Source organism: Phyllostomus hastatus, unplaced genomic scaffold (assembly GCF_019186645.2).
Source record: "Phyllostomus hastatus isolate PE091 unplaced genomic scaffold, TTU_PhHast_1.1 phas_scaffold_501, whole genome shotgun sequence".
Taxonomy (NCBI): domain Eukaryota; kingdom Metazoa; phylum Chordata; class Mammalia; order Chiroptera; family Phyllostomidae; genus Phyllostomus; species Phyllostomus hastatus.
In genome coordinates this window covers 34,860,229-34,876,344 of record NW_025334033.1, presented here as the reverse complement: position 1 = coordinate 34,876,344, position 16,116 = coordinate 34,860,229, and the positions used below count along the sequence as shown (strand labels likewise).

Genomic DNA, 16,116 nt, shown 5'->3' with positions numbered 1-16,116 from the left:
AAGAGAAGATATTGTATCTTTTTTAAAATTTAGCAGTCAACTCTAAAATCTAAAGCTTTTACATTAAAAATGCTCTTTTGCTGCTTACATTTTTAAGACTAATTCCAGGTAAGTGGCAGTTTTACTGCCTGCATTGGTGGATTAATAATAATCAGGGCCTTGTGGCACAGGGGTCCTAAGTATGGAGCATGAAACAAATCTCTTTGAGATAAGCACCCCCTGGTTTTTATAAAGTAGATTTTTAAAAATATGGTCTTTTTGCCCTTAAAAATTAATGTAGTTGCATCAAACCTATGCTGTATCTACTCTTGATATTTTTAAAAACTGCTATGCCAAAGCCATCTGCTGCTAATCCCTCTGTTTCTTTCATCCAGCCTAATTATAAAAACCTCAGTGCTTCCATTAGTATTGGATCCACTATATGGCCTTCAGTTCTATCCCAGCTACCTAGCATAAAGCAGGTACTCTAGAAATGAGTGAAGGACTTGGCATTAGAATGGAGTTGTATTTATTTTTTCTAGTAGACTTACAAGGTTTAAAATCTTGAGTTATTGTGAAACACTAATACACTTAGTATATTAACTTCCAAGGGTCTAAACTTGACCCTCACTTTTTTTTTTAAGATTTATTTATTTATTTTTAGAGAGGGAAGGGAGGGAGGGAAGGAGGAAGGGAGAAAGGGAGAAAGAGAGAGAGAGAAACATCAGTGTGCGGTTGCTGGGGGCCGTGGCCTGCAACCCAGGAATGTGCCCTGACTGGGAATCGAACCTGCGATGCTTTGGTTCGCAGCCCGCACTCAATCCACTGAGCTACACCAGCCAGGGCTTGACCCTCACTTTTAAGTGTCCAGTAAAATAAGACTAAAAAGTCAAGTCCAGTTTTCCCATTAAATTATTTAAGAAAATGTAGATTTTTAAAAATTATTTATTTATTTATTTATTTATTTATTTTTAGAGAGAAGGAAAGGGAGGGAGAAAGAGAGGGAAAGAAACATCAATGTGTGGTTGCCTCTCACACATCCCCTACTGGGGACATGGCCTGCAACCCAGGCATGTACCCTGACTGGGAATCGAACCTGCAACCCTTTGCTTCACAGGCCCATGCTCAATCCACTGAGCTACACTGACCAGGGTAGGAATGTAGATTCTGAAACAAGCTACTCCTTTCTGTAACTGTAGGAAGAGAAAAACTTTTCTTTCTCTAAAAATTTTTAAATGTCATATTTTAGATACTTAAAGTCTTGTTACTATGCCTGCTACTCTAAATTTTAAAATGACCAGCAATCATTGCCATCCATAAATCTTACTTTAAAAGGAAATTCAGTTGTGACAATCCTAGAGGCTGGATCTTTCTCCATAGTCACCCCCACCCTGGGGTGAATTATCCTGGGCATGCCTGAGTTGGACATTCCTATTTAGGCCAGTAGCATTGTTTTAACTTAATCTTTGTTGGAATGAATACTGAACGTTTTATAATTGCAAGCCTTTTGAACACTACCTAGAAAATTCATTTGTGACTTTGATATTTATAAATCTCATATTTTAGTTTTCTTATAAGAGATTCTATACTGTTGCTGACTTAAGCTCTCACCTCTACTTAGTATCAGAATTGTGGTTGTGAAAATACAAAATCCTGTTATAACATGCAGATTTCAAAAGAAAACTAAACTTCTGAAGAAAAGTAATTTCAAAGAATTTTGTAAGATGGTAGGTAAAAAGTCACGATTCTTTAATGCCCAGCACAGATGCCAGTAAACAGTGGGATTGATTGAGGGAATAAAAGCGCAGGGTGGGTTCCCCAAGAGAAAGGGTGACAGAGACATGGGGAATCTATAGGATCTGAGGGAGGAAAACTATTTTTTTAGTGAGTTTGGGTTTGTTTTGTCTTGTTTTCCTATTTAACATAGTAATTTCAAAATGATAGTAGAGAACACTATTCTTTCTGGACAACAGAGAGGAGAGGTGCTTAGCTATATTGCATCGTTATATTTTGGTGGCTTAACAAAATGCATTTTCTGTCATTCTTACATATAAATTCTTTGTTGGTCCTAATGGTAAACTCCTTGTGAACTATACACTCAACTAATTCTGAGCTAATCGTGAATCTTAATTATATATATTCATCTCTAGATGCAGATGTAACTATTAAAATTAGGCAACTACTAGTACAGTAGAATTCTGCCTTTTAAATGGAATCCTCAAGATTTGCCTTACTAATTCTTTGATTTGCTTCAATGATATACTCTTCTGTGTAAACCTGATTTAGACTAATTTCTTAAGTCTTAATTGCTATTTTGGCTATCTCTTGCAAATCATAAAACTTAAGTCTTCTTTTTGGAATTTGGTCTTTGTGATTAGGTAATTCTGGCTTCTTTCCTTCTTTCTGCTCACTTTGATTGCCTCTGTTTTTCTCTATAACCTTTGTTCTGAAGCTGCCGACTTTGATTCTCTCTTTGAGGATAAGATGGGCGCAGACTTTGAATTCATGATTAATCAGGGTTTCTGTCTTTGAGGACTGAGTGCTGTCAGTTGTCATCAAGTTGATAGCACTCACTGTTCATTTCTTTTGAAGAAGTCTAGACTTATTTCCAATGATTTTGCTATTCCATTTCTTATGCTCCCTGATGTTTGTAAAGTATTAAAAGGAAAGATCTGTTTCTTGTAGCATAGTGTTTGCCTCTAGGTTAGAACTTAAATGAATTATACGCTTTGGGGATATCTAGGTGTTAACAGATTATGACATTGTATTTCAGAATTAATTATGCTTACATTTTCCATGAAAGAACTCCTCACAAAAAAAAACAAAATGTGTCCTTCATTATATATGCTAGGTTTAATCAGCTTATTTGGGAGTATTGTTCTAACTTTGGCCACTGCATCATTGAAGGCCATTTGTAACTATCAGCTAATACTTTACAGCATCTTGTGTTTCTTTTTTTCACAGATTTCAGACTTCAGGAGTCGTTCTTTAATCTCCCACAACTTCTTTTTCCGGAAAATGTAATGCAGAATAAAGATAATAGCCTCGGTATGGTATATGTCAGGAATAGCATTCAGAATACTGTAAAAATGATCTACTAAGAGAGTTCTTCTGCTCATTCAAAAAAAATTGGATCAATTCTTCTGAGAAATCAGCCTGTAGATTACTTTATATGTACTTTCTTTCTGTATTTTCTATACTTAAATGGTAGTGATCCTGAAACCCAACTGTTGATTAGTGTGTAATGTGCTAAAATATATGATACTCCTTTACACTCCTACAAAGAAGGAACCTTTTAGAGAGGGGAGAAGAACATGAGTCATTTTTTCTTCTCTATTGTCCTAAGGGCTTTGAAGGACATTCACTGTACTTCTCATGTATTACACTAGATATAAAAGGTTTTCATAGTTAAAGATTTAATCTTTCCTAGTTTTTTCAGATATCAGTACACTACCACTTAGGGCTTTTAGGTATGTCATCAGCTGATAGCTGGTTTCAGTACAAATATTTAATATTCTTTAGAAGTGTAAGTTTGCTTTAAAAAATTAGAATTACTGAATGTAAGAGATATTTTCAGTGTCTTTTCACCAGATTCTACACAAAAGATTAATCTTTGCAGTTTAAATTATTTTCACCAATTAACTTCTGATTCCTTTTTCCATAAATCCTTTTTCCATTTTTAAAAAGAGTGGGTTTTATCTTCAACAAAAGATATGTTACAGGTTTTTCTTTGAATATTTTAACCATATCTAATTATATAATATCCATATTGAAAATTTTCATACATTTTTCTTTTTCTTTTATTTTTCTATTGTTCAGAACAACTCTTGATAAAAGTTTTAAAACAGTGTTCTAGTCTAACAAATTGATTTGGGGTTTTTTTCTCCCTAGTCACAGTTTGTGCTGATCTAACTCAGTGAATTCCCCTCAAGAAATGAGCTTATAACAGTGCTTACTCTGGTACCTGCTCATGTAATTTTTAGTTACTTCCATAAAGAAATAATTCAATTTGTGCTTCTTGCGTATTTAGCTGGAGAACAAAAAATTTATTCATTCATACATTTGTCCTGCATTCTGGCAACCTTAGAGCCTCTGTCTTAAAGCCATACCAACTACCTAAGCCATTACACCACTAATTATAACCACACCAAACTGATTCACTTGGTAATATGTATATGGCTTCTATTTTCTCTTTTCATTTTTATTTATTCTACAACTACTTACTAAATTTTTACCATGATCAAAGATAACCAAGGTAGTCTCTAGAAAAGATACCAAGATAAAACAGACAAGTACCACCCATAAAGATATTAAATGCTGGTGTGGAAATGGAGTATTTTCCAGAGGGCATATATTCTATAGGGAAGGTAGATAACTACATAAATAACTACAGTATGTGGTAGGATGTGATGAGACACATAACAGAGGTACAGGTAAAGGATTCTGTCAGTTCTAAGGAGTGAGGATGTGATTTCACCTGGAGAAATCGTAGAAGGCTTCCTGGAAGTAGCATTTAGACATGCAGAGATTAAAAAACATTGCAGGGAGAAGAAACAGAGTAAGCAACAGCACAGAGATGGGAAGCACAGAGTGTGTAAGGAACCAGAAGTTCATTTTCTTGCAAAGTACCAGGCATGAGTGGAAGTAAGTTAGTTCTGAATATGACTGGGAAAGTTTCTTAAACCAGACTGTAGAGGTTCCAACAAATCTTGCCATTCTCCTGGAGGTTTTTTGTATTCAAGATTGACCTGTGAAGCCTCTCTATTTACCCATATAGCCGATCTGTTGTTAAATTTAGGTATTTAAACGTCTTTCAGGATAGATTAGTGTGGAGAAACTTTCTTTGGCAGAAATTATAACTAATTATAAAACTTGTTTTAGAGTTTTTGTTATTTTTCTCAAAGGGTAGTTGGAAAATATTCCTAAATGTATTTGGAGCTACGATAGTTCAAAAAATGTAAATATTCTTTGAATGTCAAATACCTAAGTACATGAAATATATAGTTGCTCTGAGGCAGCACAAAAATAAGGCATAATTTGCTAACAAGAACTCTGAGCATAATCTTTCTTATTACAGATGAATCTTTGACCAGACATTTGGAAACACAGTTTCCTTTTAACTACTTTATTTCTCTTGGTGTCTGCCTGGAGCCAAAATCATGCAAATATGACCATAATTATTACTTATAAATAAGATAACTTTTAAGATTCATTAAGTTTTTAAAATTTTCTATCTAGATAAGTTAAGATGCTTCCTTTAAATAGTAGTAACCTATCCAATCAGTGCAATTATAATACTAAAGTGCTTTCTTTCTATTCACATGTTATATTTTTAATACCATATCCATGTTGACAAACCTTATGCACATGAGAATTCTCTGATAAAAGCTTAGTACTGATGACATTTGACCTTCACATGATATAGATGGCAGGCATTTTCTTTGGGGAATAGGGAGGGAAATATGCTCATATGCGTGAATCCCCAGAAAAGAAAATCCATGTTTTAAAACATATAAGCAAGCTGCTGACTGTTAAAAGCCAACATTTTTTTTCCTCATTTTTACTTATTTTCAGCTGTTCAGGAATCTCATTCTTTTCTTTGTGAATAGAAGAATTCTAGCAGTTAGGCACTCAAGAAAGAGAAAGAAGGACAAAGGATGGTTTTATATTCTCCTCCTCTTCGACCTAACCCAGTGAGAGAAACTGGGAAAAAACTGCCGACCTACCCATGTGGCGCTACCCCATTCTCCATGCGGTGATCGTGAGAGAGGTCCAAGGCAGCTCCATGTAGATTTGGGCCCACTTTGGCCAAGAACACATCTCACAGCACATACAGATTGGGGCAAAAGTAAATTCATAGTTGTTCATATGGGAAATAATATAATAATAATAACAAGAATAAACGCTGTCTTACGCACTTACAACTGTAAATCCACTCTTGCCCCATCCTGTCTAGAGTGGTGCTGTCAGGTAGAACATCGGTGCCTTGGGAAATCTGTGATCAGTATAAACAGGAGAGAGAAGATGAGACATAGGCCCATCTAGTCCTACCCATCCACCTGCAAAATCAACACAAATGTGAGGTTAACCACAGCAGCAGTCAGACTGCCTGGGGTAAACTTTTTAAGGAAGGCGGGAGACCAAACAGTTCATCAGGTACACACTGGCTACCCAGATGCCATTTTGACAGGGACAGACTAAGCTAAATAGAAAGGGACAGGGAGGGCCATTTAATTAGCAAAACTTAAAGTTCCTATAGGTTATAAGACTAACAATGGCATATAGTAGGATAATTAAATTAGGCATTTTAGTGTCTAGTATATGAAAGGCAGTGCTGTACAACAGTAATAGCATATTAAGAATAGATTTTAAGTACATAAAATTAAAACAGCCAAAATAACGCTGGTTATAATGAAAATTGTTGCTTTCTAAGTTCTGGCCAAGATGGAGGCATAGTTAAAAACCCTTCACTTCTTTGCACAACCAAAAGGAAGATAACAACCAATCTAAAATCAATAAACAACCAGAAGTGCCAGGAAATCAAACTGCATGGAACTCCAACAACCAAGGAATTAAAGAAACTGTCAACCAGACTGGTAAGGCAGTAGACCATGCAGGTGGGGCTGACTGAACAGGAAACTGGACTCAGAGCTGACTGGACTATGGCGGTTGCGGAGGTGGGAGAAACTCACAGTCTCCTGTGACAGTTCATTTGTTAGGAAGTATGTTAGAGATGAGGGCAAGCTGTACCATTCCCTCTCTGGCCCCTCCCCCACAGGCAGCACTGCAGTGCCGCAAGGAGGGTTACCCTGCCCTGGTAAATACCTAAGGCCCCTGTCAAGCACAACTTAACAGGTGCTCAAGACAAAGAAGTATGGCCCAAATGAAAGAGCAAAACTCCAGAAAGAGCTAAGCAAGGAGAAGATAGCTAACCTGTCTGATGGAAAATTTAAAGCCCTGGTAATCAAAATGCTCACAGAACTGATTGAGCTTGGTCTCAAAATGAAAGATACGCAAAATTAATATAGCACAATATTCAGGCAGCCAACAGTGACAGGAAGGAAACCAGGACTTAAATCAATAATTTGGAACAAAAGGAAGAAATAAATATCCAACTGTAACAATGAAGAAACAAGAATTCAAAAAAATGAAGATAGGCTAAAGAATCTCTGGGACAACCTGAAACTTTCCAATATCTGAATTACAGGGGTGCCAGAAGGAGGAGAACCAACAGCAAGAAATTGAAAACTTATTTGAACAAATAATGAAAACTTCTCCAATCTGGCAAAGGAAATAGACTCTCAGGAAGCCCAGAGAGTCCCAAAGAAGTTGGACCCAAACAGGAACATATCAAGGCATATCATCATTAAGTTACCCAAGATTAAAGATGAAGAAAGAATCATAAAAGCAGCAAGAGGAAAGGAGAAAGTTACCTACAAAGAAGTTCCCATAAGGCTATCAGCTGACTTCTCAAAAGAGACCTTGCAGGCAAGAAGGGACTGGAAAGAAGTATTCCAGGTCATAAAAGGCAAGGACCTACATCCAAGATTACTCTATCCAGCAAAGCTATTGTTTGGAATGGAAGGGCAGATAAAGTGTTTCCCAGATAAGGTCAAGTTAAAGGAGTTCATCATCACCAAGCCCTTATTGTATGAAATGTTAAAGGAATTTATTGAAGAAAAAGAAGATAAAAAAACTATGAACAGTAAAATGACAACAAACTCACAACTATCAACAAATGAACCTAAAAGAAAAGAAAAACAACTAGAACAGGAACAGAATCAGAGAAATGGACATCACATGGAGGGTTTTCAGTGGGGGCGGGCAAGGGAGGAATGGGGAGGGAAAAGTACAAGGAAGAAGAAGCATAATTGGTAGGCATAAAATAGGGAGAGGTCAAAAATGGTATAGGAAACAGAGAACTCAAAGAACTTACAGGTACAACCCATAGACATGAACTAAGGGATGGGAATGCTGGAGGGTTGGGGGGTGCAGGGGGAGAGGGATGAGAGGGAAAAATTGGGAAAACTAATAGCATAGTCAATAAAATATAATTTAAAAAAGAGAAAACTGACTTTTACTTTAAAACAATTGAATTTAAGACCATTGGACTAGTAAAACAGTCTACAGTAGCATTTGAAAATAAATTCTTAGAAATTTTAATTTTGTAGTCTTCACCAATATATTAATGCATATGTTTCCCATCTCTTCTGTTTCTCTTGTTTCTCCTTTTCTCTTTATAACTAACTTCTCCTTGACTCTTCCTCATCATCCTTGAGAATTCCATCTTCCTGTCTAGTGTGCCAGAATGTACCCACAAATCTAACACAAATGTCCCATGGAATACAGAAGACAAAAGGTTCAGACTTTACTACTACACAGTCCACACATGGATTTCAGCTATGTCTGACTTAAGGATTCGCTTATCATAATTTAAATGAGGAAAATAATTAGAACTATAGAAGCCTATGTCAATATATCTTACAATTGGTTTAATAACCTAGTCAGTACCTGAGAATATACAGATAGCCCCATGGACATTTCTTGTCAGAAAAGAACAACTGAATAGAAAAATAACTATACAAGTTTTTAAGTCACCAAATGGGATTGTCACAAACTATGTGTTTAAAATATGTATTAGCTAAACATTGATATGAAATTATTCTCTAAAATGGTACAGTTTTCTATGTGCAATTACGAAATTCCCAATGTAAAACAAAACCCAACTTTTTCTCCAACCTCCTTAATTTTTGCCCATTTTTACTTCTTACATCTGGCATTCTGGACCAAGAACAGACTTTGAGTGGCAATGACTTGGGCATTTTTGTTTTCAGGATGAACCTTTCAAAATTCCATATGGCTCACTGACAATTTTAAACAATTTAGTTCCTGAAAATCAAAATAGCATTTTTTCTAAGTGATTTCTCTCTAAGGATTTATTTAAATGTATTGATCAAAATTCTCTTGTAGCCTTGATTTGTTCAGGTGATTTTTCTCTTAACAGGCATTGCAAGGACATCCTGTGGGTTTTAGAAAAGATTTGATTGCACTCATTGAATCAAGGGCAGCACTGTTAGAAATGAAATCCTTCCTCTCAAGAATCAGCACTCTTCTGCCTAATGTAACTTTCCCAGCTACAGCAGACATTTATTGAGCACATTTACGTTCCAGGCGCATGTTAGGCCCTGCTGACTGGATAAAATCTAGGCTTCCTTTGAGAAAGTCAGCCAAGTACGGAGGAAAGCATTGTGGAACTATATAAAGGTGGTTATCTTCTAGCATGTCCCCACAGACCAGATGATATGTAGGGCCTCCCAAATGAAAGGGCCCTGAGTGACCTGCTGCATTCCCACAGGCATTATTGCGTGTAAGCCTGGCCTACAATTCTGCAGGAGGGCTGCTTTCCTCATTTTACAGACTAGGCACAAATTTTAAATGGAAAAGCCAGGATTCACCCCAAATATACTCTATGCTACCAAGTGAAATTTTTTGTTTTCTTTCATTATTATTCCATATTGACCTGTGCAATGAAAGGGAAGGACTCACCAAATAGAATCCCAAGGTAATAAGGCTCTTTTTTTCCCATACAATTGGAGTGAAAATTTTCTTTAAAATATATATACGTATCTATCATTAGGAGAATCACTTCTATTAACTCAATTTTTATCCTCAACTTTAATAAGTCTATGTAGAACCTATCTTATTGTAATACTTGTTTGATTTCTTTCTTTTTCTTTTTTAGTGGAATTGGATCACAGAATTGATTTTGAACTCAGAGAAGGACTTGTGGAGAGCCGCTATTGGTCAGCTGTGACATCACATACTGCCTATTGGTCATCTTTGGATGTTGCCCTCTTTCTTTTAACCTTCATGTACAAACATGAGCACGATAATAATGCAGACCCCAATTTAGATCCAATTTGAACTCTTGAAGGACATTTATGGCCCAATACTGATTTTTTTTCCTGTTAAAATGTATGTGTCAAGATAATAGACATTTCAGGTTTAAGTATATTTCAGTTTTGTTTAGGGCAAGAAATATTTAAGTTTAAGAGCACTTTATTTTAAAAACAAAACATTTTCAGTCCAAAAGAAGTTACTTACAGTTTTCATCATTTTAATTATGAGTCTGACAGAACCCCCTACGGAGAATCAAGCAAGACTTTGAAATAAGGAACGTTTGGGTGACCTGCAAGCTTATAATCTAATTTCTCCCAAATATAAAGGCATATTAATGGGTTGAATCTAATGCATTAACCAAAATATGTTATAAATCTAAAATGGTCAATATCTAGTATATTCTATACAAAGTGATATCATTGTTTTCAATTTCTATGAAGGCTTTCATTTCTACAGTTCCTTTGGAAGAAGAGCATAACAGATTTAAGTGTTTTGATTTAACTTGTTTAGCAAAACTAATGTTAAAAAAGAAACTATTTGAACTACTGTATTTATAATTTATTACCTCTAATTGCTTTATTTCAAAGTATAAAACATTTTTTTAATTTTTCCTTTGAACAATTTAAGAACCACATTTAGTGTTAAGACCCTTTTTTCCCCCAGAAGTTCACCTTTGTACTCTTCAGATGAATGTATAGACACTGTGGCATATTTTGAGTATTTTTTTTTCATTAAAAACTTGTAGTTTCACACAAATAACACTAGTTGAATTATTTTGAAAAATAGAACTTTTTATTATGTCACATGAACCTCAGAGAAAGTTCAAGTTTTCTAAACACAGAACTCTATAATGAGTACATTTCATTAACTTTATTGGAAAATTTAGTAAACTTCTTTGGAATTGGGAGTATAATGACGATTTTAAATACATAAACATCTCCGTGCCAAACAATATATATAAAGGGATGGCATGCCGCTAACAGACCTTATTGTTGAAGTGTTTAAGAATACACGGTGGAGACATACGGCACAATACATCAGGATTCCGCAGAGTTTTCCTCAGCTGTAATTATTTCCACAGTGCTTTTCATCTGAGGAGCTCAAAGTGCTATAAAAGTTAATAATCTATGTAGTATCTCCTTGAGGTAAGTAAATGAGTGTTATTCTCGTGTTAACATGTTAATTCCCTAAGGCACCAAAACTTTTAAAGTGCCTTGAATTAGATTACAGAGCAAATCAGAAGAGCTCAGATTGAAGCCAGACCATATACTTTTATATCAGTGACTAATAATTTACTTGTTACCTCTTAGTAGTTTGCAAACAATAACAAGAAGTTCCGATTCATAATTTGGAGAAGTGACTGTGAAGCCAGTATTTTACTCTGCTTGTCTTACACATTCTTGGGTTCTCACACACAAAGGAAAAGTTACTTAGAAGGGATCATTGGCCATCTTTGCCCCAACCAATCCTCACTTCTGAGTGGCTGCCACTAGGTTCCTCTCAAGGTGCTGTCTTTGCTTATTGTACAAGGATTTTTCTTAGCTTCCCAGTAATCGTCACCATGGGTGCACAGGTCGTAGCTGCACATCTCACCTGCTGTTATTTATGAGGTAGTGGGATCTGTGGCTTACATGTAGGTTTTATTCAGCACCATCAGTTCTCATCTATTTTGGCCTTTCGTTGAATTTGTACAACATAGAACACTTCGTTTTAGTGTTTAAAAAAGATTCCAAGGTTCCATGACCAAATGTGTGACCTAGAAACCCTTGCCATAAAAGGCTTGAGATCTTAGTAAAGCTGAAGTAATCTCTCTTAAATTTAGAGATTCCTGTGAACTCAGGTCATCTCCCTGCCCTGTTTATTTCGTAGGCCAAATTCAGTTCTCAGGAAAATTAAAACTGGCATCTCATATGATTATTCCTAAACGTACTTGAGCATACGTTGCTGTGGGTAGGATGACACTCAAATACCTAAGAGCGGTAAGGAATGCATTCCTGACCACTAGAATGTGAAGAGCCCTTGTTACCTGAGAGGAAAGTCTGTTACACCTTTTCATTTGCAATGAGTAAGAAGAAAATGACCAGTATATTCACATAGCTATAAGAATATGTCTACTTCCCTTTTTCCATATTGAGGAAACAAAATCAAATTTAACCACATGCAATTTGAATTCTTGAAAAGAGCAACGTTCAAAACCCCCTTTTCAAAGTGAGATAGTCTGGATTACTGGACAGTTTCATTTTCTGTTCATTACTTCATCAGTAGGGGTGGCAGTTTTGATCCTATAATGCTCTTCTTCTTGCTTCCATGTGTCTGCATGTTATCATGGAATGTACTTGTATATACTCAAGTAATATACAGAGTATGTGTAATTCTGGCTTGGTTTAGAAGCTAAATCAGTTACTGAGTAACATTTTGCAACTTTATTCCAGCAAGTACTGAATTGGCCAAAAAGTTATGTTTTTGATACCATTAAAATTTTATTCTCTATTTTGTGTACATGCTATCATGATTCTTCTGAGTACTGGTTAGGTCGTTCAGTTTCAATCCAGTTAGGTTCCCTAGTTCTTTAAACTTACAATAAGGAAAATGTATTGAATTCAGTATTGCTTAATTTTTACTTTAAAATGAAACTTTGCTGAAGCCCTTTGTTCACAACATCACTTTCAATAGTAATTATACTTATGTTATAATCCACTGTTACTGTTTCAGAACATAATTACAAAATGTACTCAGTTTTCCAATAACTACTACTTTATATGTGAGTCAAGCCTTAGGAATCTTAAGTTTTCTTTCTTTCTGTTAAACAGCATCTGCTGGCCCTCAGAAATTCTCAGACTGAATGTGTTCTACAGAAGCCTTCAGAAGGTGATGTGTAAACATTCATCCCCATTCTGTTCCTCTCTGTATTTTTGTTTCGGGCTGAAGCATCCTGGTCTACAAGGCATTTATTTCACACACCACCACCCACCCAGCTTTGTGTTCCCCCAAAGAGCAGACAGAGGAAAAGAAAGAGCAGTGCAGTGTCTCGGCTAGTCCTGCCATTCACTCCAGTGGAGCCGGACCAAGCCTAGAGATTTCACTGTGAGGCCTATAGCAGGGAGAAAATAATTGAGTTGCTTCCTGGTGAGTTAGGTTGGTTCATATTTCTGTCTTTTAAGCTACCAATAAGGAATTGGGACAACTGAGAAAACTAATTTGAATGTATTTCTTACTATTGTTTTTGAAAACTCTTTTGTTTGTCTGGAGATACGGTAAAGAAGAAGCATGATGTTGAAGAAGGGTCAGGGCAGAGCTAAAGCGAGGATGTGGCAGTCACACACATTGGAGCAAGAACTAGAATCTGACTGAACTGTATGAGTATTGGCTGGTTGACTTCTATCATCATGCTCAAGTCATCGCTTTCCTTGCTCTGCTGTCATCCTGGGCCTCAGCCTCTACCAGGAATTGGATGGTACTCTGGCTGAATTTGACACATTTATTAAATGTTTTGGTGGTTAGGTATGGGCAGAACATATAGTTTCCTATCGTTAATTTACCTACATGAACTTGTTGTGCCTGCAAAGAGCACACTTGGGAGGAAGCGTCCTCACTGAACACTTAACTCTATTACCTCCAGAGTGGGTCTAGGGAACTCCCACACTGTCTCCCAAATATCTCCTTTTGTATTTACGAAGGGTGAGAAGGAAGTTAGTTGCCAAGGAAATTTCTGTAGTTTCAAACTTAGAGCAGATACAGAAAGGCAGGATATACAATTTCATCTCAAAGGTCTTGTTTAGTAAACAACATTAGGGCTGTGATGGGAACAGCCTGGGTTGCATATGTCCTGTTTCATACTTCAGTGGATGTTTGTGATAGTTTTCCAAAAAATTCTTAAAATTTAAGTGTTTGCACAAATTTAGAGGTCATCTAGTCCAGCCCTGTTTTAGTTCCATGCAAGCATTTAAACAGCATGAAGGTCATGAAAAGTAAAGTGAAGGGGCAGCACGTTAGATTCAGCTCCAAGATTCAATGAAAGACTAAATACACAGCAGGAGAGGAGGAAATCGATGGGGTCTCTAAGGAAAAATGTCAGTAACAATAGAATTCTCGAGCTGGAAGGGATTTAGAGATCATTTTCCAAAGCATGGGCTACAGGTGTTAACTGATGTCTCAGAAAATAAGTTTGGGAAATGCCAAATTTAAGAGATTCCTTTCTAGAAGGGCTTTGGGAGTCTTTGATATACTAAATGCAAAGTGAGTCTGTCTAGTGCTGTGGGAGGTGGAGAAGGGGGAGTTTTTCCAAACTCACTGAAACAGACTTTTTAAAAATTAGAAGATACGTAGAGAAATGCTGATTGCATCTAATTCCTTCATTTTATGGAGACTCATCCCTTCATGTGATTACTTCATTTGACAAGTGACTGCTCCCACCCTTTAAGATCACATGACCAGCCAAAGACAGGGACAGAATTAGAATCTAGTCCCAGTCCCCAGCTATGCCTTCCACCTTGCTGCCTATTTCCTTCCCCTGGTAGATAGGGAACTCCTAAAGGGTAGAAACCACCTCTGTTCGTTCTCCAGGCCTCCTCCCCATCCTTCGCACCCCCGCCCTCTTTGTAACCTGATGCCTTAGGTGCTGCAAACTTCTAGCAGGTATCTCCAGGCTTGAGTTCCCTTGAAAGAGAGCCCTACCTGGTCTAGACAGACTTCCTTTCATGGGTCAGATTCAAAATACCCAGGAAAAAGAAAAGCAAAAGGATGAAAAAAAATTAAAAAACAAAATACCCAGGAAACCCTTTGTTAGCTTTTCACTCTGGTGACAAACACAAACTTGTTAGGGAAACAAGTTGCATAGCGTAAAATGTTTAATATTCTTTTCATTTCAAATGTTTATATGTAGCCTTTGATCAATTCATGACAAGCTGGTCCCTTTTAAAACTATTCCAACATAGGTTAACTAATAGAAATTTTAAATTTCAAGTACTATACATTTTGGAGAATGGGAGAAAAGATTTTGCTGCTGTGTGTGTGTGTGTGTTCTCCAAAAATAGTCTCTTGGCAAATAATTAGCATGAACTTTTCCTCTGCCTTTGTGTTCAAAGAAGGGTGGGAGTGTGCTTAGTATTGTCTGTCACCTTATGGTTTTTCGTTTATCCTAACAGGGTGCGACTGGCTTCCTCCCCACCCTGCAGTTGTCAGGATATGTTGGGAAGCTGGGTCTTCTGTTGGAGTAAGACGAAAAACAAGTATATTAATGCTTCACCTTTAATACCTTCTCCTGGAAGCACCAGCTATCAATGGGCACCATTCATATTTCCCTTGACTGCACCCACATCCACCTCCATCTCTGCTTGAGCTCTGAAAACAGTTGATTCCCTGTGAGCTTTGCATTAGAAAGGTGTAACCATTTTCTGGTTCTGAGGCTGTCATCAAACAAACTGCCAGTAAGGGTCTGGGGAGTTTTTTGCTTTTTGCTCTTAGGTACATTTCTCAGAAGCAGCTAGCACTGTCCTCAGACCCACAAGAGGTTTTCTGTTTTCAGTTTCTAGGACCTCTTAGGTTCTAATAGTAGTACTATATGTTGTCAGTGACTGTGGTGACAACAGAGAAAGTGCCTTTTTTTCCTTTGTTACCTTTTGTTTTCAATAGTCCGGGCAAGTTAATTTTCTCAGAATCTTCAATTTTACTGAAGGATTATCTCCGCAGTGATCCGTTTGGACAGGAAAAGAAGGAACTTTCATTTTAGAATTGTCCAGTTTTTATGCTTCTCCTTTGGAACTATGTATATGCACATTGAATAATTTTAAGGCAATGAGAAGTAAATGTACTTTTCTGGATTACACTGTGTATCTGTATTGGAATTGATTCATTTATTATCTCATTCACAAAAAAATGATTGTGCCCCTATAGTACACAGTCTCAAAAAATAGGCTGCCCTAAGCATTCTTAGGAACGTAATCCTCCTAATCCTGCAGTTTATGGGAATCCTCCCAAAAACTCATGAAGAATAAAAGAAGTTAATTCTACCCATTCGTGATCTGTGGCCACCACACACTGGAGTGCACTGGCTCGCTTGAGAATGTAGAGGAAAAAGTACATGTATAGGAAAAGGTAGGTGTTCCTATCTTCAAGAGTGTAATCCATTCACGACTCCTCAGTACAGGGTGCGAAAGCTGACCCTAGTTCTCAGACTAATCTGATATGGGATAACTAGTAAAAAATCAAGCCCAAGAACCTGTGCAGATGGAGGTCTCT

At 36.8% G+C, this 16,116-nt stretch overlaps 1 protein-coding gene across 7 annotated transcripts in view; it reads left to right on the top strand.

Annotated features, from left to right (window-relative positions):
- Positions 1–15,708, top strand: part of DDHD1 (DDHD domain containing 1) — a 90,796-nt gene extending 75,088 nt beyond the window's left edge. For 3 of the 7 annotated variants that reach the window (XM_045822679.1, XM_045822678.1, XM_045822676.1), the window contains 2 exons: positions 2,944–3,027; positions 9,722–15,708. In XM_045822679.1, the coding sequence (XP_045678635.1) occupies positions 2,944–3,027; positions 9,722–9,903 (266 nt within the window). In that variant the 3' untranslated portion in view covers positions 9,904–15,708. The remainder of the gene's footprint in view (positions 1–2,943; positions 3,028–9,721) is intronic. The other 4 variants (XM_045822681.1, XM_045822680.1, XM_045822677.1 and 1 more) reach the window with 2 other exon arrangements.
- Positions 15,709–16,116: the final 408 nt, after the last annotated feature.